General features: G+C 45.9%; 9 protein-coding genes across 10 annotated transcripts; 5 read left to right on the top strand and 4 right to left on the bottom strand.

The window, feature by feature from the left end:
- The first annotated feature begins 44 nt into the window (after positions 1–44).
- On the top strand, positions 45–950 carry PPTG_16374 (hypothetical protein). The gene is made up of 2 exons (XM_008913219.1): positions 45–115; positions 178–950. The coding sequence occupies exon 2, from the start codon at positions 196–198 to the stop codon at positions 868–870; it is 675 nt and encodes a 224-aa protein (XP_008911467.1). The 5' UTR covers positions 45–115; positions 178–195; the 3' UTR covers positions 871–950.
- On the bottom strand, positions 939–3,811 carry PPTG_16375. 2 transcript variants are annotated; one of them, XM_008913220.1, is made up of 10 exons: positions 3,752–3,811; positions 3,310–3,687; positions 3,140–3,240; positions 2,960–3,068; positions 2,836–2,891; positions 2,732–2,767; positions 2,580–2,661; positions 1,408–2,506; positions 1,215–1,343; positions 939–1,145 (listed from the first exon to the last, which is right to left on the bottom strand). In XM_008913220.1, the coding sequence occupies exons 1-10, from the start codon at positions 3,785–3,787 to the stop codon at positions 1,090–1,092; spliced, it is 2,082 nt and encodes a 693-aa protein (XP_008911468.1). In that variant the 5' UTR covers positions 3,788–3,811; the 3' UTR covers positions 939–1,089. The 2 variants fall into 2 exon arrangements, with proteins under 2 accessions (XP_008911468.1, XP_008911469.1); XM_008913221.1 differs by having other exon boundaries at positions 1,215–1,334; positions 3,752–3,787.
- Positions 3,812–3,960: 149 nt separating this feature from the next.
- Positions 3,961–6,405, top strand: PPTG_16376 (hypothetical protein). The gene is made up of 3 exons (XM_008913222.1): positions 3,961–4,128; positions 4,194–4,377; positions 4,452–6,405. Exons 1-3 carry the CDS (start codon positions 3,985–3,987, stop codon positions 5,096–5,098), a joined length of 975 nt encoding a protein of 324 aa, XP_008911470.1. The 5' UTR covers positions 3,961–3,984; the 3' UTR covers positions 5,099–6,405.
- On the bottom strand, positions 5,213–7,025 carry PPTG_16377 (hypothetical protein; the record flags this gene model as incomplete). The annotated part of the gene is made up of 4 exons (XM_008913223.1): positions 5,213–6,094; positions 6,158–6,365; positions 6,433–6,560; positions 6,618–7,025. The coding sequence occupies 4 exons, from the start codon at positions 7,023–7,025 to the stop codon at positions 5,213–5,215; spliced, it is 1,626 nt and encodes a 541-aa protein (XP_008911471.1).
- A 217-nt stretch (positions 7,026–7,242) lies between these two features.
- Positions 7,243–9,729, top strand: PPTG_16378 (AGC/PKA protein kinase; the record flags this gene model as incomplete). Its single annotated transcript, XM_008913224.1, has 1 exon — positions 7,243–9,729. One exon carries the CDS (start codon positions 7,243–7,245, stop codon positions 9,727–9,729), a length of 2,487 nt encoding a protein of 828 aa, XP_008911472.1.
- Positions 9,730–9,760: 31 nt separating this feature from the next.
- On the bottom strand, positions 9,761–10,433 carry PPTG_16379 (hypothetical protein; the record flags this gene model as incomplete). Its single annotated transcript, XM_008913225.1, has 2 exons — positions 9,761–10,281; positions 10,391–10,433. 2 exons carry the CDS (start codon positions 10,431–10,433, stop codon positions 9,761–9,763), a joined length of 564 nt encoding a protein of 187 aa, XP_008911473.1.
- Positions 10,434–11,038: 605 nt separating this feature from the next.
- PPTG_16380 (hypothetical protein) lies at positions 11,039–11,347 on the top strand (the record flags this gene model as incomplete). The annotated part of the gene is made up of 1 exon (XM_008913226.1): positions 11,039–11,347. The coding sequence occupies one exon, from the start codon at positions 11,039–11,041 to the stop codon at positions 11,345–11,347; it is 309 nt and encodes a 102-aa protein (XP_008911474.1).
- A 2,202-nt stretch (positions 11,348–13,549) lies between these two features.
- On the top strand, positions 13,550–14,275 carry PPTG_16382 (hypothetical protein; the record flags this gene model as incomplete). Its single annotated transcript, XM_008913227.1, has 1 exon — positions 13,550–14,275. The coding sequence occupies one exon, from the start codon at positions 13,550–13,552 to the stop codon at positions 14,273–14,275; it is 726 nt and encodes a 241-aa protein (XP_008911475.1).
- Positions 14,276–15,223: 948 nt separating this feature from the next.
- Positions 15,224–15,907, bottom strand: PPTG_16383 (hypothetical protein; the record flags this gene model as incomplete). Its single annotated transcript, XM_008913228.1, has 1 exon — positions 15,224–15,907. One exon carries the CDS (start codon positions 15,905–15,907, stop codon positions 15,224–15,226), a length of 684 nt encoding a protein of 227 aa, XP_008911476.1.
- Positions 15,908–21,619: the final 5,712 nt, after the last annotated feature.

Consider the following 21,619-nt stretch of genomic DNA (forward strand, 5'->3'; position numbering starts at 1 on the left):
CAGTGTTTAAAGCTGTAAAAACTGACATTAAGTCTCGTAATCGCAGTCGTTCGCTGGAATCATTCTGGACTCTGTATGCATTGGCATCTTTTACGCGCGCTTCTCCCGTGCCAACGTACGTATCTCTTTCCTTCTGTAAAGAGTTACTGCAGAAACTTACCTTCGTTCTTTCCCTAGCAACGGGCGAATACCATCATGTTCTCGAACTCCGCCGTGATTCGTAAGATTCGTGGGCATTATTACTTCATGTTCCAGACGTGTGAGCGACGGAAACACCAACTTGTGGAGGCCCACGTTCGTCTCTATGCTGTTCGACATGAAGCAGAGGATGACGCTGATGAGCCCAACGACTTTCTTTTCCAGTGCCACCAGATGCGAGTGCAACAGCCGGATGACGACTGCGGCGCGATGCTTCTTATGGTGTTACCGCAGGTGGTTGTGCATCGTATTGATCAGTGGAGTCCGCTATTCCCACCTGAGTGTCTGCCACGAGACGGTGGAGATCCAAAGACATGCGCGAGTTATCCGGACCCGACGCAGCGGCAAGTGGATATTGACAACGGGAGTCGCGATGGAGGACTGCCAGGCGATCCGAAACTGTACAAGGAGCCGACGAAGATGCAGATCATGAACCACATCCGCAAGAGTGGACTGGAAGTCGTCGTGATCTTGGAGGGTATCGACAGCTCGACGTCCAACACCATGCAGGCGCGCAACTCTTACACTGACGAAGACATCGCGTGGGATGCCACATTTGAACGCTGTGTGATCAAGACGTCGAGAGGTCTCTGCATTGACTTTGATCGCTTCCACCTGCTGAAGCCCGCGCCACTCGATGCAAAGCGTTGCGTCATGTCGTCGCAATTCTGAGAATATTGTTGTGAAAGCAGCAATTTTTCGCGGCAACAGTATGAGAGTGTAATGACAACAATGTAGATCACTAGTTTGATGTTTTTCTCGTTTGATATCATTGTCAAACTGTGTGCGTCATAGTCGCAGAGTTAGTTATACTACAGCCAAGTCGTAGGCAATAAATATCATGCTAACAAACATTCACAAGCATCTACCGCTTGGCAGTGGTACTTCGCCTCACGTCTGGCGCTGACGATTTTGTCGGCGAAGTCTTCTCTTGAGCAAATTGGCATCTGAATGGCACCACAACGAATTGTTAACCCCATTAGCTCAACAACCCTGATGAGTCAGCTCGATCGTACCGTTGATTCGACGTTCTTCTGCTTCAATGTCAGATCGGTCACGTGCAATTGCCAGCGAGAAAGCTCGAAGAGGGATTAATGGCTTGGGTTCAACGCTCTCTGTAGCGGCCTGGGGGTAATCTGTAGCATCTAACCAACAACGGTTAGGAATTAGACGATCTAAGGTCAGGTAACTATACAATCACCGTCTTACCAGATTTTACACGACCACTAGAAGACTGTTCGCCACCACAAGCATTAAAATTGAATCCAGTCACCACAGCCGACGTGTTCTCATTGAAACTCATCATCGCCTCCGACTCACGCTTCTTCAGTGAAGCCACCTCGCTCTCCAGCGCACGCTTCTCCTCCTCGAACGCTGTCACCACCGAACACTGTTGAACCTGGAGCTCCTCTAGCTGCATACTCTGAGCCGACAAACGCTCCTCCAAAGCACACTTCTCGTTCCGAAGAGCATTCATCTCGTCACCTGCCTCGGCATTCGACGCCTCCAACTTGGCTCTCGCAGCTTCAAGCTGCTCCGACAACGAAGACAGCTCGCTCTCTAGCTGACCCACTCGATTCTTTGTTTCAAGTGTTGGTTGAATTGGTGGCGAGGATTGGCTATGCTGGCTTTTCAATTCCTCTAGCTCGTCTTCTTGACTCGCAAGTTGCTCAGCAAGCTTGTATTGAATCTCTTGTTGCGTCGCTGTGTCTTGGGCATGGGCATCCATGGTTGCAGCCATCGCATCCTTGTACCTTGATTCACTTATCTGTTTTTCCTCATCCATCATCTGAATTCGCTCATGGAGTTGTTGCAGTTCCTGGGCTTGGGTTTGTAATTGTTTGACGAGCAATTCGTTTTCCGCATGGAGCTGAGCAAAATCGCCTTCCGAATATGTTGACGTTTGTTGCTGGATTGCGGTCTCAGACTGCACTGTAGCGGGCGCTGTTTGTGGTGGGGTCGGGATTTTTGACGGCATGCTGCCTTCAGGAGTTTTCTTCAACGCAGACGTTGGTGTCGTAGGAATTCGGCTTGGCAGAGGAATTCCACTCGCAGGGGTTAGAGCATATTTTCGCTGCAATGGCACTGGAGTTGTCAGTACGTTCGTGTCTGCGGTTGGTGGCGTCATCTTCTTGTCGGCGGAGCCACGCGGCTTCATGCTTGATTTTGCTCGAGATTTTAATCGCCGGTTTGGTTGCCTAAAAGATTTGTTCGCGCGTGCTGTCGCGTCTCCAGTACTCAAGTTTTTAGTCGCATTTTCCAGGGAAATCGTGTTCGTAATTGTCGCTAGATGTCTGCGCTTTGCAGGCTGATGATGCAACACACAAAAGAATCATCAGTAAAAAAAAACTATTAAGAACCAAACATGCAAAACGGAGTACCTGGTGTGATTTGCCCAAGCCAGCTTCGTTATGAGATCGCTTCAAATGTTTCTTGACCGCATCGGCTAGCAAACCATTTATCCTAGAAGCATTCAGCGTGTTCTGCAATCAGAAATCATATTTCCTTTAAATGAGTAGCAACAAAATTGTACCTGTCCGCTTGATCGGGCCAGATCGCGATATATTTCCTGCTCACCAGCGAAGTTGCTTGTTAGCCAGTGAGACCTCAGTAAACCAACGTTCAAAGCGTAATTACCAGTAGCAATCACGAGCCTTTTCACGTCCTCTGGGCGACGCATCGCTTAGTGAGGTCTACATACACAAGCACCAACACTAAGCAACAAAAGTCACTTTGCTACACTTAATCAAATTAATCTTACCGCGATAGCCGACTGGAGAGGTATCCTAAACCTTTCCAGGACAGCGCTATTCCAGCCTTCGAGAGCCAAATATATGTAATGAATGCAGCTCTCTCTCACCTCGCGATTCCTAAAGCCACCAAATCCAACAATAAATCAGTTCCAGACCAATTCAGTTCGTAAAACCTCCAGTTTTCGTACTTGCTTGTATTCAGCACTTGGAGCACAGGTGCCAGCACGAATCGACTGGGTGTAGCGTCCACAATGGCCTCGATACAGTTGTGGATCGCTGTAGTATTTACCTGTCACCCCAACATACGACACATAAGCCTATATTGCCAATATATCCTGGTCGTATGGCCACGTCTCACCTTGTTCGAGCCTCCTCTAGCGTCCAGTAGCGTGGGAAATACGTCACGTATGAGGATTTTGCATCTCGCGGGTCCCAGCGTCTGTGCTAAATGCGATAGCGTGGCGCACGCTTCCTTGACGACCGTGGAGCGCAAGTCGGTCACCGTCCCACGGAAAGGCTGCGTCAGCGCCTGGACATTTTCATGTGTGAAGACGCTTGGTATATCTTCGGCTACTACGGCCTCTGGTGCATCGTTGAGCTTGCTCTGTAGTAAAGAAGAGTCTGACAGGAGCGCACGCAGCTCCGTGAAGGCGGCACATTTGTCCTTCCACTCCTCTTCGGGCTGGATCAGCCGCTTGCCCAGCTCCAGCACGACGTTTGTCTTGCCTCCGAAGGTCTGCAATGACATGGTAGTTAATGCTAGAGCACATGAGAGCGCGTTGGAAGCTGTAGAGACGCACCATGAGGCTCATGTCGGTGCGCTGGTCGCCACGCATGTTGCAGCGAGTGCGGAATCAGAATGAAGGTCGTGCAATTTTGAAAAAAGCGCGCGCGGATTGCACCTTTGAATTTGAATAAATCTGGATTTAGTTTTGACCAATCATAGTTTACTTGTGTGGCCCACTTCAATTATCAAGTTTTTAAAGAATGCAACGCCTGTCAGTCATATTGCGACCACCAAAAGGAGACGAACATGACGACGCCGGCCAAGATCGAGGGCGCGGTGCCCAAGAAGGTGTACATGCACTACGACGAAGGCAGCGAGGCGCAGACGTTGACGCTTAAGATGACGCTGCCGTCCAAATGGGCTGGACACACTGTCGATTACCTGAAAGAGGTGAGTCATCGAATATTCTGGAATTGGTCACATGGGTTTGTAGAAAACTGACTGGCGTGCGATAGTTCTTCGTGGAGCACTACAACAACAAGAAGCCCGACAACGTGCTGGACGCCACCCAGGTGCACCTGGAGAAGAAGAACAACGCGGTGCTCTTCGGTGACGAACTGCTGCACACAGCCGTGCAGAAGTACGACGACCTGTTCCTCAAGGCCGGCGCCTCCACTCTCAAACCGGTGCGCGTCCAGAGTAAGCGCAATAGTGACGTTGTATCTATGTGTTAGTGGTATGTATTAATCTCTATTTTATTGTTACTGCTGCAGAGAGCGCTGCAGCCGCCACCTCAGACAAGAAGTACTTGCAGTGCAAGAACCACGGTTGCCAGAAGAAATTCCTGGAGGAGGAGAACAACGACCAGGCGTGCCGTCACCACAGTCTGCCGCCGCTCTTCCATGACATGAAGAAGGGCTGGCAGTGCTGCTCGTCCAAGATGGTGTACGACTGGGACGACTTTGAGAAGATCGAGCCGTGCATCATCGGTCGTCACTCGAAGGTGGGGCCTAACGAGCAATTCGCAGCGTCACCCACCGTGGCGGCGGCTGAGAATGCGGCGGCCAACTCTACGAGCGCTGCTGCTCCGCCAACGGCTCCGCTCAAGTCGATTGAAGACTACAACCAGAAGAACCCGAACGCTGTGACTGCTGTCTCCGCCGCTAAGGACAGTCAGACGGCTCCACCTCCGAAGCGGACGGACGGCAAGGCGAACTGCGTCAACTACGGCTGTCAGCAAGAGTACGTAGTGGCCGAGAACACCGAGACGTCGTGCAGACACCACGCCGGCGCGCCCGTCTTCCACGACGCCAGCAAGTACTGGAGCTGCTGCCCGAAGGACGTCAAGTACGACTTCGATTCGTTCCTCAAGGTTCCTGGATGTGTCGTGTCAGCGCATACGGACATCAAAACGGCATAGATGGGGTAGAGACAGCTGACCAATGCAGTGCGTTGGCTGTTTGGAGACCCCAAGTTCCTACAACATGGTGATTTCCAGCGTATATTGTGGTGGTGTGTGCTTACGTTTACTGTGCTAGTAGAACTCTTCATCTACGCGGTTGATTTCGTCCCGGACTCGGTTGATCTCGGCCAGGTGTTTCTCTTTAAGATGCAGAACTTCTGCGATACGAGCACGATTGCGAGTCCATTCCTGTTCCTTTGCACCTTTGACAATCTCTGCTATCTTCACAAGGCTCTGTTCACGCATGGCATCTTCCTGAGCCAGCAGCTTCCCAATGTGAATATCGTGAGACCCGTTGATGGCATTGTTTAGCGCGTCTCGGTCGTTCAGGATGGCGCGACACTCGTCAGTCAAGTAATCGTCGTCCTCTCCGTCGTCTGACGCCATTCTCTCGAGCAAAGCGACCGCTAGTTGGCTTACGTTTTCAAAGAAATTATTCTCCAGAACTTCGATAGTCCTGAAGTGTTCGGTGGCGATATCTCTGGCCTCGGAGCCCACCGCATCGATGGAGCTCTCCATTGCAGCAATCAATTCCTGCGCTGTCTCCACGACGTCAGACTCGAGATTCATGAGCTCGTTGTGCAGCTTATCACTGGAAACATCGGCGTCATGAAGAAGCTGCAGACCCGCAGCAGATCCCGACCCGTCAGCGTCTGATACTGCAGCACTATGGGCAGCATTGGCTTGCTTCAGAAGCTGTTTGGCTGTGCGACAGTGGGTCTCCACAGCTCGAATACTGGCCTCTTGGGCGTCGGCCTGAAGTTTCTCGTACGTCGCCTTGAATCCATCGACCTCCTTGGTCAAATTCGCGTGCTTGTCCAGTAGAACGAGCTTGACGTCTTCTGCTGCTGCCTTGGCCTTCTCAGTGTAGTCGTCGATGATGTTGCGTAGGCCTGGCAAAACCTCGATTTTACTCATCTCGGTGTCTTCCTTGAACATGTCTGTTAACAAGGTCTAGATGACAGCAAAAGGGGGTGAAAGTTTAGTACCAAAATGTCATGACTACAAGTAGCTTACCTCGAGAATGATCACGTTTGCGTCCTTGAGCATGCTCAAGTATTTTTGTTGCTCTACTTCTCTAGCCAGAGCTGCGTCCTCGATGGCCTTCACTTCTTTGAGCTCTTCCAACTCGTCCTGGTATTGTTCGCGTGCTTGTACAGTTTCATTATCGTCTACAAGCGCGTAGTCGAGATATTTGAGCTTGTCTAAATGAGCAAGTAAGAATCTGGATGAATTTCAGAATGTAAATTTTTAAATCGAAAGAGCAAAGCGGCTGAAAGAAGAAAACTCACGGTCGATACTCCGAGTCGGAACACACAGGATTCCCAGTCAAATTGAGCACGCGCAGCTTCTCAAGGCACTTCAAGTATAGCAGTCCTTCCGTGGATGGCAACAAATTGTTCCCAATTGATAAAACCTGCTTAAAATCAGTGCATAAGTACTAACTTTTCGATAAAGATTGATGGTCTTTACCTACCTGAAGTTCCTTTAGCGTGTCCAGGTTCTCGAGTTTCGAGATACAGTTATTGTAGAGACTTAAGTCTGTGAGTTTGACGAGATTTTCCAGTCCTTTGATCATGGAAATGTTGTTGAACGACAGATCGAGCCACTCGAGATGCACTAAATGACCGATCCCGTCGATCTCCTGTAGCACATTATTATCCAGCTGCAGCTTCACTAGATGACGCAGAGTCTCAAGGTTTTCCATTTTAAAAATGTTCTGGAACGACAGTGACAGTGTCTTGAGCTTGATGAAGTCCACACTTTGGTCAGCCTCATTGATCGCGTTGTTATTAGCTGGATCCAAGTCCGCGCAGGCCACCTTCTTGATCAACTCGTCACTGATCACGGCCACCTCTGCGTGCCGAACGCCCAGTCGATGCATGACTCCAGTCAGGGGAGATACGTAGTGCCACTTGATGCGACGAGACGCCTCAGTGCGATGCTACCCACCCCTGAAATAGGGTCAACGGCGCATAACGGATCAAACGTAGCTCGTCAATAGCTCGAGAGCCTAACATAAACAACAATGAACCAAGGTATTCATTGCCAAATTTCTAGCCCTATCGATCCAAAAGCTCGTCCTTCACCGGTTTCTTAGAATGGGCTGTGTTAACTCTGTGCAGCGGCATTTGGCAGCTGAGGATGCTGATGCCAGTGAGGCATCCCGCAGTGCTTCCTCTCGGTCGATACACTTTGCAAAGACTCCGAGTGTAGCTCAAGTGCGCGAGGGCGTTCTGTCTGAAATGGTTCGTTTCCGTCGTCCGCACATTCGCGATTCCGCTGGTTTCGACGTGGTTGACAGCGAAGGGGTGACGCTGTTAATTCAAGGTGGCGTAGCCGAAGGACTCCAGTTGCTACCGGAGGAGCAAGAGACCGTAGTGACAGCACTAAGAGAGAACGTGATCTTCTCGTGTATGCAGACCGAGCAGCTCCAGTCACTGGCCAAGTGTATGTTCGTACAAATCGTGAAGCCTGGCGAGACTGTGATCACCGAAGGTGAGATCGGCGACAAGTTCTACGTCGTTCGATCCGGTCGCTTCGACGTAGTAGCCAACAATGGCCACACGATCAACCGCTTGGTGGTTGGCTCTACTTTCGGCGAGCTGGGACTGATATACCGAGCGAAGCGTACAGCCACGGTAGTCTCCGATCCCAAAGCCCCCGGTACTTTATTTGCACTACCCGGTAAATACTTTCGATACGTAGCAGCGCAGCGATCGCTGGAAACCTTTCACAGCTCGTTGGATGCACTCAAGAAGGTTAAGCTACTTGAAAGCTTGACAGTTGAACAACTTGAAGTCGTAGCGACCTCTGTGTACTCGTTACAATACCGTCCGGGCGATACTATAGTACACAAGGGCGAACCTGGTCGTGTGATGTACATGATCCAATCTGGTACCGTTGTGTGCACTGATATCGGAAGTGGAAGCGCAGCGATCGCGAAGGTCCAACTGAAAGAGGGCGATTACTTCGGAGAGCGTGCTTTACTATCGGCTGAGCCTCGTTCCGCCACTGTCGTTGCACATACTGACGTCCGCGTGATAGCACTGGATCAATCAACGTTCACTTCCTTACTTGGTCCACTACAGCAAGTGCTCGACTACAACCGCATGCTACGCACTCTGGAGAGTATCACCGTGATGAAAAAAGTTCCATACGCGCTCAAGAAGAAACTACTAGACTCAGCGCGAATTGTTCACTTCGAACCAGACGAGACAATCCTCAATGAAGGTGACCATGGAGACACCTTTTACATTCTCAAAGAAGGCGAGGCAAAAATGCTGCAGCAGCCAAAGTCTCGCTCATCTTCTTCATCTTCTTCGAACCCTCCGTCTCCGATCCACAAGATCATCCCATTGAACAATGGGAACGTAAACGTAGAAGCTCCAGTTCCTGCCCTAGAAGTTGCTCGTATTCTACCGGGAGATACATTCGGGGAACTGGCAATCCTAGATCGTCGTCGCCAACCTGCATCCATCGTAGCGTGCACCAAAGTGGAGTGTTTCGCACTAACCAGCCGGGACTTTGACAACATTTTCGAATCTGTCAAGACCGACCTGTACGACCTCGCAAGACAGAAGGAGATTGTCAGTAGTGACAAACTCTTTGCTCACAGTATCACTTTATCTAGTCTCAAGTACATCAGTGTTATCGGCATGGGTTCCTTCGGTGTCGTTCACATGGCAGAGCACATACCAACTGGTCGATTCGTAGCGGTGAAGGAGATGTGGAAATCCAGGTTAGAGCAACTCCGACAAACTCATCACATCCAGAGTGAGAAAAAGCTGCTAATGGAGATCGACTCCGAGTTTCTTCTCAAATGTTACGCAACGTTACAAGACACTAAGAAAATCTACTTTGTGACCGAACTCCTGGTTGGTGGTGAACTCTTCCGACGCATCGTAACACACTCGGGACTACCGATCCTGCTTTCTCAACGCGACACTCGGTTCTACGCTGCGTGTTGCATCAAGGCACTCGAGTATTTGCACGAACACAATATTATCTACCGCGATCTAAAGCCTGAGAATATTTTGTTAGATTCCAGAGGATATGCCAAGCTGGTAGATTTTGGCTTCGCTAAAAAGCTGACTGGTAAGACGTACACATTATGTGGTACACCAGAGTATCTGGCTCCGGAGATTATCCTGGGTATCGGTCATGGTGTGGCTGTAGATTGCTGGGGACTGGGTATACTTATCTACGAGATGATCGTGGGAGATTCACCTTTTTCATCGCCCGACGCAGACCATCTCGCTGTTTGTCGTAACATTTTACATGGTCACATTTCGTTCCCCTTAGACTGTGATCCTGACTGGAAAGCGATCGTCCTTGCCTTGGTGCAACGCCAACCAGAGAAGCGTGCGTCGATGATCGCAGGCTCATTGCTGGATATACGACGTGAGAAGTGGCTCGCTGACTTCGACTGGGAATCTTTCATTCAAAGAACGATGCCGACACCGTGGATACCGGATGTTACAAGCGAAATCGACACGAAATATTTCCCTAAAGTCTCGAAGGATGAACTTACAGAATTTGACTCTTGCAAAAATCACAAACCCGTCGGTAACTGGGAAGGTTTCTAGCAGTGAATCGAAATAAAATGTTCTATAGTTATTATTTTCTATCCTCCGACTCATTCTCCTTATGCTCTTCGGCTTCTTCGTTGGAGACATCCCGCGATAATACAGCGGACGGATGTCTCTTTAGCGGTGCTAGCTTGGTGGATTCGAGATATTCCTCAACATCAAGAGCCACCTCGGCCGACATTTGCGTCTCGTTTCTTCTGCCTGATACCACTTGGGACTTCATATCCACCACCGGAGCTGGGACGTCCACCACTGTTGTCGTCTCGTACATCCGACGTAGAAGCTGCTGGAAGCGTCTGAACTTGTTCGTCACGTGCGTAATCACCAGCACAGCCAGCACCGGATACAATACACCTCCAGCGATCAAGAAATACACACAAAGTCCCATTTGCCAACATGTGCGACCCAAGTCGTTCTCCGAGCAGCGGTTGAACTGGTCCTTGTAAAAAGTCGAGTCGATGATGAGTTGAAACACGAAGAAGTACCAGACCATAGCCGATACGAGACAACCGATACCGTTGAACACACACAAGTGCATGAGGTACTTGTCTGCAATGGTACAGTGTCGAGTAGTAATCAGATGAATGGCCCAAACCACCACCACAGTAGTAGTATCCAGAACATTACGCCGGCAGTTTTTTTCCTTACCGTAATTTACCACCAAGAACATCCCTGGAACCTTCTTTCAGACCAGCTGCCATTTTGACGACGCAACCTCTCGACCACCTGAGAGCTAAAGCAACGTCTTTTCAATCTTAGGGTAGTTTCAGAACCGCTCGAACAGAGTGAATTGGTAAAAAAAAAAAATGATATATATAAAGCCGATTGATCCTGATATAAGAATCTTAGTTATATAAAGTCCATATCATTTCCGATCCAACCAACTGACCAAACCATGTGCAATTACATTATGAAAAATGGAAGACAATGTCCAAAGTCCAAAACTTTAGCTCGATGCTACATTCATCCTATCTCTAAATATCCAGAAGCAGAAATGAATGTTGATACAGCAGAGGAAATGATCATGACTATATTCGACAGCGACAATCATGAAGAGGTTTTGTGTCCTTGTGGAAAAACTACTAAGCGTTGGAATTATGCTCATCACTGTTCATTTCCTAAGCATAAAAATGGGTAAAGATGATGCCTGAGCCAAAGACAATTAGATCGTGGATTGGTACTGGTAAAGAGCTTGGTGGTTTTAACTGATTCTAACTTTCACAGGATTTCTCATAATTTCAGAATTAATTTATTTTTTTCTCAAAAATTTAACACCCTATGTATATAGATACACATAACTATTACCATGTCGAGCGAACTAACTTTTGGAAAATACAAGGGCACACCGATCGAAGAAGTATATGCTTCTGATCCCGGGTATTGTCGCTGGATGCTCAACCAACCAAGTCTCCATATTAATGAGGAAATCAAGATATTCCTCCACTCCAAGTTTCTAACCAATGATAACTCGTATATGATGAGTTGGGGCAAGTACAAGGGTAAGACGCTAAAACAAATTAGTCGCACCGATTCTAATTATATCGATTGGCTTCGTAAGAACCCATTCGTAATTGAGAAATGTCCTAAGCTTTTCGAGGCTTTACAGGCTAATTAAAAAAATATCTGTTTTTTTAAATCCAAATCTAAGCAGTGGTAAAATCAAGAACTTCACCCGTTAGACGATCGTAGGAGAGCTCTTGCTCGCTCACAACCAATACAAGCATGTTGGTTCCCTGGCAACCAGCGTTGACACCCTGGACCTGAATGGCCTGAGGGATATCACGCTCCGTCAGGCGGCTAACGTCAGCGATAAGGACGCGGTTAGTTAGAGACCACGTCTGATAGTCAAGAAGACCATTCACCAGCTCAGGAGTCAGATCACCATTAATCGAAGCAATCTTAGCGAACTCGTTTGTGAATTGATGGAAATCGTAGTCATGGGAGATATCGAAGCACTGAGTCGAACCAATGCGGACGTTGAAGTTGCGAATGCTCGAACCAGGGTGAAGAGTCCAAGGAGCCGAATCGAAAGGACTCTGAAACTCTTGGACAGCAGCAGAAACAAAACTACCGCTCTGTTCGGCAAAAGGAAGGAGGATAACATACTTAGCATTTTTAACAGAAGCCGAAAGCTGGAGATCAAATGCAGTATTGAGCTGAGTCGACTGCTTGCCAATGCCAGCACGCTGGTAAAACCACTGTGCATAACAGTCGTTGTAGCGGACTTTCTTAACCGGTTTAGAGATGATAGCCTGAGGGTTCTCCAAATGAACGAAAGGAACATACAGTCGAGAAGTCGTGAAAGGCATGTAGGTTCCATCAATTGTAGGCTCAAGCGAGTTAACCACAGCACCCCAAGAAACTGCAACCGAACCAGCGACACTAAGAGCATTGTACATTGGGTTTGGACTGGTCGCAGAAGCAACCATTACTGGGCATACATTGCCACTCGATAATGTTGTTCCCGTTAGCGTCATATTTCTCGATGCATCAACATCAATAGCTGAAGTGCCCTGGTTAACGCGGAAACGAAGACGAATTTGTGGATTAGCCATCAAGTCAAGCTCCTTGAAAATCGGATGTAAATCAGTAAGCTTAATCTTAAGCATATAGTTCCACGTCCCCATAATAGCACCAGGTGAACCAGAGCCAGCTACGAACGCACCGCGACCAAGTTGATTAGCAATGAAAGTCGTGGCAGATGCAGCACCAGTAGACGGCCACGACGTAGATGAGTCAGCTCCAGCATTAGGAGGGTTAGAGAGAAGACGCTTAGTAAAACCATCATTTGCTACCGATGCCGTAGCAGAAATAGTACCGGCGGTGAAGGTAGTAGAGATTGCTGTGTTATTCGAATACCCGTCTCCGGTGGTAGCAGCTGTACTACTATACTTGGTTGATTGAGCAGCATCCGGGTATAGAAACGATTCAGCGCCATGCTTCTCAACATACTGAAGGCTGTACCCTGTCTGAGCACGGATATTGTTCCAAAACAGCTTATAATCAGCCATCGAAACTATAGTCTTACCATTTAGCTCCAGAGACATCGAGTCGATAACATTGAAATTGCCACACTTCAGACCAACACAAAATCGGTTGGCTGCATTCTGTACATTTGTAGCGTGCGTGTTTTTCATCGAAACCTTGTATGGTAGCACAATGTAAGCATCGCGGAGGCAGGCAAATCCTTCACTACCATTAAGCTGAGACGTAGCGTCGATAGTGATAACACCGTTTTGGTATGAACCTTGGTTAAGATCGATAACAAAAGGCACGCGCTTGCCAGAGGAGACCTTAATCTCCGGATCACTCTTGAGCGAGCTCTGGTAAAGGTATTGGTCGGAAAGTTGTGTTTCAGACATCGTTGAGATTCTATATGGCATGTAATATACTTTATCAAAAATAATTATTATGGAACTCGTCAAGCCTATCACATCTGATCATGATCTCATCGAACTTGCCAAGCGTATTGGGGTTCATCTCGATGGTATATTTGAGTCAAACGAGATCGCAAAGCCACTTCCGAAGAAAGGTTCATACCTGGTTCTACTTAGACCGCCTAGTCTCGATGTAGGACACTGGACGGCTGTTCATAATGGAGAATATTTTGATAGCATGGGAGAAGCGGCGCCTACTAAGTATGGGGTCGGGCGATATAATCCCAAACAATATCAAGGTACGTATGGCGATTACTGTGGAGGCTTCTGTATGCTTTGGCTCTATTCCAAGCAGCACAAAAGACCTGATGTATTCAAGAACATGAAAGATCTGAATTTGTCAATTCTGTATTAAATATGTTTCAGGGAATATAGCAATCATGTATCGTGAATTAACGATTTCCAGCGACGTTCCAGCTCCCAAGCTGACTAAAGCCCTCAAGACAGGTAAGCTAAGTCTTACATCTGATCAACTCAAGGGTTCAGGCTCTGTTATCCATCTCCACCCAGCTTCGTATGAGAAAGCGCTAAAGGCACGCAAGGCAGGTCGTGGTGTTAGACTTGACATTACCAGACACGAGATCAAGAAAGGTTACAAGAAACTCCAAGGGGGATCCATTTGGAGTAAAATCAAATCTGGGTTATCAACAGCATTCAAATTTGTAAAAGACAGCGGATTGCTTTCAAAGGGATTAGACGCGGCGGTTCCGGCTCTTGCGACAGCGTTTGGAGCCCCTCAAGCAGGAATCCCCGCAAGAGCAGCTATTAAGTCATTGACAGGGGTTGGAGTATATGACTCTGACAGCGATGTAGAGAAAGAAGGTGGCCGTATTTCGGTAGCGGATGTTAAGAAGGCGGCAAAGAATGCACTATCCTACGCTAAGCGAAAGGGGCTTCTAACCGATGCGGTCGATGCAGGTGAAAAGTTTTTACTATCAAAGGCAAGCAAACCGGAACATGAAACTCTAATCAAGTCAGTGCGAGGTGAGGTAAAGAGACGTTATGGTGTGGGAGTTTCTAAGAAACCAGCTAAAGGCAGTCCTGAAATGAAGGCTAAAATGGCCGCTTTGCGTGCTAAACGGCGAGGGGGAAGTTTTCGGTTATGAGAGTTGGATAAAAAAATTAGCCATTCGATTATTTATTTTTTTGGACGAAGCAGAAGCATGATCGAGACTGAAGTATCACGGAATTTAACCTTCTGGTCGTTTTGATTAAAGATTGAAATCGTGATTGATGTGCGCGATCCATTATGACAGTTCATCCAGGCATATTGACTTGGCTTATAGCTGATTAATTGACCTACCTGAGCATCACCACGATCAAACGCACTAAGAATATCACCAGAGGCTACATACTCGTTCTTAATTAGATCACAACGAACGATGTAAGAAGATGTAGGATGGATCTGAGGAATTGTATTACTGAGTTGAGCACTTGAAACCGTTGCAGGCACTGAAGGATACGTACCAGTAGTCAATCCTAATACTTTACCAAAAGCGGCATTATCGATGATGATGCGAGGGACACGCGTTGTTGTTGGCAAACCAGTACCGCCTGACGAATAAAGACCACTTGCCGGTCGTGTCCAAGTGCCACCAGCCGTAGGAAGTGTCGTTGGAGTAGCGCTAAAATCGAATTGAGCAGCATAATACACACTGTTTTCCGTTAGTTGAATATAGAAAACGTTCTCACCCGATGGATTAATTAAATACGCTCCAGCATTTACGAGAGCTGTCTGGATGCTTCGATTTATATCAGTATAATTGTAAAGCCCATCAGGCAAGCTAACAGATACAGTGGATGTGGTTCCAGCTGTCGGAACTTCAATTTTAAAGGAATTGTTCCAGAATTGAGCGGCGTCAATGTTGTATTCAGAGTTATACATCGAAATCGATTGAACTGCACATGCTACATCCTTAAAATCGGCAGCACTACCAGGGAAGCTGTATTTCCATGTGCTGTTGTATCCGTCTTGAACGAGGTTAGTTGAATCGAGTTTAACAAACGAAGCGCACATGGTTTATGTATATTGATTCACTCAAAATATTTTCAAATTATTGCTCAATATCGATCGGCCTATCGAAGTTATATCTGATTTGACCTTTGACTGAATCCACGAACAGCATCTGTCCTTTGCGCTCCGTGGCTTTATTGTAGTAATAGACGATTGATCGTTCATCAACGCCTTTGATGTTAAAATCCTTTACAACCATCTGTAAATCACGCTTCGAATTCGCTTTTAGAATCGCTACGTACTCTGAATTCAACCGAATCATCTTATCAGTAGCAAAGTAGCTGTGGCTTAGGAATATGGTTGAGAGTTTAAAGTGTCGCCCACGTGTATAGTAATGAGAGAAGATATTCTTCTGAAGTAGTTTATCATTGCTATAGTCATCAATGATAACAAGCTCCGGTTTGTTAGAGCTTAATGGAGTATGACGCACCTGATCTACTTTAGGAGGGCTATCTGGGTCAGCAAATGTGATGAATCCTTCCAACTTTTCCCGGAGATACTCATAAAGCTCCTGATGGGGATTACGAGCAATGATAGTTAGATGAGCAAATACGTGAGGAGAATGCTTGAGAATAAACATACAAAGATTGTTCTTCCCTGAAAAGCTTGGACCGAGCACAACCATTCTAAACAAAGCTTTCATATCCAATGCGGGGATATCACCCATCGAAGCAGACTTGAATTTTTTCGGAATCGAAGCCCCGAAGTCAGGAATAGCACTCATGACTAAAATCGTTTGATCTATATAGGATTAAACAAAATGAGTTCCGGTTTCTCATATCCACAGCCTACATTTCAATCAGCCATTTATAATCCTTCATTCTATCTTTCGTTAGACTCGAGTGGTTATCTAACATACGATTATGCGCAGACACTATATTTGAGCAAGGATGATTACAGGATGGGCTACCTTAGCGGAGTAATAGCGGGAACTGCTTCGTACAGCAAAACTTTGATTCTCGATTCGTCCGGCAATATTAGCGGAATTAATAGCTTTGGAGCTTCTACTATTACTGGAACGCTACAAACCGGATCCCAACCCAATATAACGTCTCTCGGATCTTTATCAGGTCTTACGATCGGTGGAAATTTATCGTTCAGTGGATCATCGCGCTCGATATCGATAACAGGCACTTCAAGCTACATCGATTGTCGAGAATATCGCCAGAACGGGACTATATACGATTTGGGCCTTCTTGAATACATAAACGGAGTTAGTTTTGGTACCGCAACGCCAAATAAATTCCTATTATGCGACTCAAGCTCGAATATCGGAGGCCTAAGTTCGGTAACGGCTACTACTCTGACTTGCACGAACTTGCGCCAGGGCTCGACGTATTATGACCTATCAAGCTTTTTAACATCTATTCCGACTTCCCTCTCGCTCAATAATCTGTCAGCGAGTGGGGATATCAGCTGCTCCGGCGTTATCAATGGGTTTTTAGCGTATGGAAACCAATCAGCTATAACAACAGTAGGATCGCTGACAGAGCTTGGGATCAACTCTACAGCAACGAATGAATATTTCTCGATCACTGGTAGTGGATTGGACTTTCTTGATGGTTCTTACACACGAATGACGACTCTAACCGGGTCGAATACGACTCCTGTTCAATTCCAGATCCAAGTCCATAATGGCAATCGATCAACCACAGCGAACGCGTCATGGATCGGGAACATCACAAACAACGACCTCAGATTTGGGGTCAATAACTCGACGTCGATGATTTTAACTACCACAGGTCGTCTTGGTCTTGGTACTACAAGTCCTTCAGCTCCGCTGCACGTCCCTGGCAGCAACAGTTTTGTATTTGGAGCAGGCGGAACGACAGTGTATCGCCTCAGAACAGATAGTGGAGCTACAGAATCCGCTCTTGGCCCGATCACATATTCAGTAGCGGGTATATTCGGAGGATACATTGCCAGTACAGCCATGGCGATGACGTCGGATCGACGCCTTAAAAAGAATATTCAATCATGCCCAATTGATCGTGTGAAGCGGCTCTACGATAGCTGTGAGGTCAAGCTCTATGACTGGATCGAGTCGGAAAACAAGCCTGGACAAGAAATCGGTCTCATAGCTCAGGATTTGGTCTCAGCCCATCTAACTGATTTGATATCGATCTTTAACAGAGATGATATTGAAGGGGGAGAAGACCCAAGCCTTGAACCAGCTAAGCAACAGCTCAACGTTGATTACAGTCGAATATCGGCTTATAATATGAAGATGATTCAGCATCTTTTGGGTGAGATAGATAGATTAAAAGATCGTTTGGCTAATATAGAGTCATGAGGATTGAGCGCTGGGAGTTAAGCCCTTTGAAGAGCAAGAAGTATCGAGTATGGGTACGTCTTGATACGGGAAAGTTGCGCAAGGTTGATTTCGGGGCTCGTGGATACGCCCAATATCGGGATCAAACGCCTCTGAAGGCTTTTAGTCATCTTGATCATAATGATGAGGAGAGACGTCATCGATACTACCTTAGACACAAAGTTGATTACCCAGAACCATCAGCGGATTTCTATGCTAAGAAGTTTCTTTGGTAATAATATACAAGAAATGGGTTGCGTACCAAGCAAAGATCTTAAATCGAATTTAACTGCTGATGAACCTACTCAGGCAATTGCTTCTACATTCATGCGCGCTGATCAGATCGTAGCTCTCGGAGATAGTGCATTCGTTCCTATCAGAGATGCGAAGACGGGGGAAGATGCTATCATGGAAATACATGTTGGAGAGAAAAAAATTAGTATATATCGCGGAATGGCGAATAAAGCTGTTAGATCTGGTATTGCTTAGATAGCAAACGTCTTTACAGACTTCGATTTTTTTTAGTTGAGTATGCCCATACTTTCCCTCCTTCCGTCTGGGTTGACGCATCCGTTTTCTTGAGCGTCTTGCCAAGATCCGTTGCCCAAACAGCTGCCTGGGTCTTTTGAGGGCGGTCATGGATGATAAGATTTTTCATGATGGCTTTTAGCTCTGCGACGTTGAGATCAGCGTTGTCGCCATATCTACCACCTGAGCTGGAAATAATTCGGGGATTGAAAAAGAACATCTCTATTAGAACGAAGTTCGAAGGATCGCAGATCTGAGAACAAGTTCTCTAAGCTCTGCTCTATATCAATCGGACGATAATATCCTTGAACTCAGAATCCGAAATTAAACGATTGGAGTACATATCCACACTAAGCGATTTCAGTTGCTTGATGATTGAAGGATTATCATTGCCTAATTCAAGCTCTCCTTTCAGCTTGTCATATTCAGCTCTTAGAGAGTCTAACGGATCCTCAAGGTGGTCATGGAAGTTATACTGAAGATGTGTAATCGCAAGGATCTCTTTGAACAGTTTTCTATCATCGATACTGAGCTTGTCATATGAAGCTTGATCGATATGATTCTTATACACAAGAGTTCGGATCATTGATTGTAGACCATCACTGATTTGACATTTGGGTCCGCATTTGCGTCTGTTAGGCTGAACGATGACCAAGGTCTTAGCATCAAGATCGGGGATCCGAATGTACTTAGAACCGAGCTGTCGATAGACGTATGCCGATGGAGTGGCTAAGCCTTGGATCTCATTGAGGTTGTAGGTTCTCCCACGACGCACAACTCCATCCAGCGGAGCGACACCAGCTCCTCTCAATCCACGCCCCTTAAGCCCACTCCCATTAACGGTATTGATCATGCCATTTATGACCCGTTTGATCGATCTCTGATCTTGGCGATTAGAAAAGCCTTCCACATCAGTTTTTACATGTGATACTTGACTATATTTTTTTGACTTTGCTACATAGACTGCCTTTGTTGCTTTCATTGCTGATGTCGCCGCCTTCAACGCTGATCTTGCTGACTTTGAGTTTGACCCCTTCACAGTATTTTTAGCATTCTCATAGCGCTTCTGAGCCTCGCCATAGGCTTGAAAAGCTGCCTCTGACTCATCATGAAGCTTTTGCAAATTATCGTCGTGATCATACACCTCGCTGCTTTGACGCTTAATATCATGAGCAGACTTAAGGATTACATCATTTAGTATTTTAAGGTTAGTATCAAGGTTTTCTCGACGTTGCTGATTCAGTTTCTTCTCTTTATCTAATTCAGTCGCTTCTTCATCAGTTGATGGGAATGGGTATTGAACATCCTTGAGATACCGATCTATATCCTCGATTCCGTTAAGTAGGTTTGTAAAGGTATCCATCCATCTGATAGTCCTCATCAACCCCTTCCGAGCTTCACCAGATACTTGTTTATGCTTATTTCCACCTATGGTCATGAAATTTAAAGGTTTGGAATTAGTTGGCTTACCAAAATAGTACGTTGGATGATTTTTAATTCCATGTTTTGTTTCAACAACAGGTGATAGTCTAAAAGGTATTTCAATACCCTTCGATTGAAGTTGTGTGTAGTAATCCGTCAGTATAATTTTAGCATCATTGTCCGCGTTGCTCAGCATTGGCTCCATATCTTCATCGATACCACTTTTTGTTCCATGCTGCGCTTCACCATCCACTGAAGCGAAATCATTCGCCTCGATTTCCTGCTCATGGTTACCAATCACCTCTAACTGAAGTCCTCTGTCTCTAACCATATTGATAAATGATCGTAGCGTCAGTACCCAATTTATCTTCTTCGTCATCGCTGGCTTTGTCCTATCACTTTCTTTTCCATAGACGTTAATTGAATTTCCATCAACCCACACATATCCGTCATTATCGATAGGGGATGTTTTGATAGCCCCATCGAGGATTGGAACAATCTTTTTTCTTAATCCATTACTTTCAAGCAATCCCTTATTTTTACTAATGGTCCAAAACAGTTTGAGTTTGCTATCCGTTTGATCAGAAGTTGTGGAACTTGAATTATCGAATAGAAAACTATCTTCAAGTCTCTGTTTGGTACGATCAGCAAGATCTCCTTTTGAAGCATTGACTCTTTTCCTTTTTGATCCGATATATTGCCATATCTGTTGTGGAGTATTTCTATCCTCTTTTCCCATTTCGTTGCGTTCCCTCTTTTCACTGATATAAGTGAGGAATCTAACATCATTGGTGATAATAACACCGATATAGTCGTATGTCTCACTCCAATTAATACTTGGGACTAAAACAACCTTGTTTAATCTAATGCTATAAGTCTTTGCGTCTCTTCCGATGTAATACTTCGTTAGCTGACGTCCTTTGGCATCAACCGGATGAATGCGTAGGTCTGCAAGGATAGGATAAACATCAAATATCTCTGCAACAGCTTGTTTCGAATTTTTCTGATCTTTAATTTCATCGATCTCGTCATCACTGAGTGTATATTTGTCAGGACCATCTTTTCCATCCATAGTATCATTAATGAATTGAGTGTTGCTGATACCAACATCAACTACTGAAGGCTTTGCCGAAATACCAGCATCAACTACTGAAGGGTTGGCTTGGACACCAGCATCTGCCACCGATGGGGTTGAGACCTCAGGGTTTGTTTGGGAGTATCCATCTCTCAAGCTTTTTTTTTTTAACTCAGATTGAGCGATGACCTGATCAATCATAGTAGCCATTGTTTGCTTTACTTCGTTTGGAATAGTATCGTCAGATCCAACACTCATATCAGTCTGAGTTGATTCAGTTGATTTCTTAGTAGGGGATGTTGTAATCCCATTCGTGATATCACTTGCCCATGATGTTCCTGCATACATCTGACGCTTAGTGTTCGATTGTCGAACACGTCGCTGAGCTCTTTCAAGAAGCTCCTGACGTTTTTGCTCTCTCTGAGCGAGCGATGTGAACGAAGGGAACATTTTATTGCTATATCAGTCTAGTCATAAAAAAATGAAAGCCATTAAATCCACCACAAACTGGGCATGACTGAATCATGACGAAATGGTTGATACTTATGACAGATACGATTACGTTCATTTAGAAGGCTAAGATAGCGATCCTTAATACAATGGAATGGAACTCCAAATATTGCTTCCAACTCATGTCGATACTTTCGATTTACTACTGTTTTACGAAAGTTTGCTGATGCATCGAGATTTATCAACTCATTCTTGACTCTACTCACCTCTTGAATGACCCACAGCTTTCGACGTAGCGTAGCAAGCTCACGTTGATTTTTTAAACAGTTGGGGCACATATTTGTAATAAGGGTTTATATATATATCAAGTCAGATATTTCAATAATCTAATTAAAAATAGTAAATATACTATAAATGAGTCAAAGCTTACAGAGGATTGCTCTAATATATTTTTTACACAAAGCTAATTATGACTTATTTGTGTTTTTTTTTGCCCAGTACTCTTTTTCTAGCATCGACTTCCGATTCTTATTTATCAATCGGAGATTATCTTGAGGTTCCCAGGAATCAGGCTCATTACCAAGCCATTTGATCAGATATTTGTACTTCCCAGACCGTGTCGTCTTATGATCCAAGATCTTCTCAGCTTC

This window comes from Phytophthora parasitica (genome assembly GCF_000247585.1).
Source record: "Phytophthora parasitica INRA-310 unplaced genomic scaffold supercont2.52, whole genome shotgun sequence".
Lineage (NCBI taxonomy): Eukaryota > Oomycota > Peronosporomycetes > Peronosporales > Peronosporaceae > Phytophthora > Phytophthora nicotianae.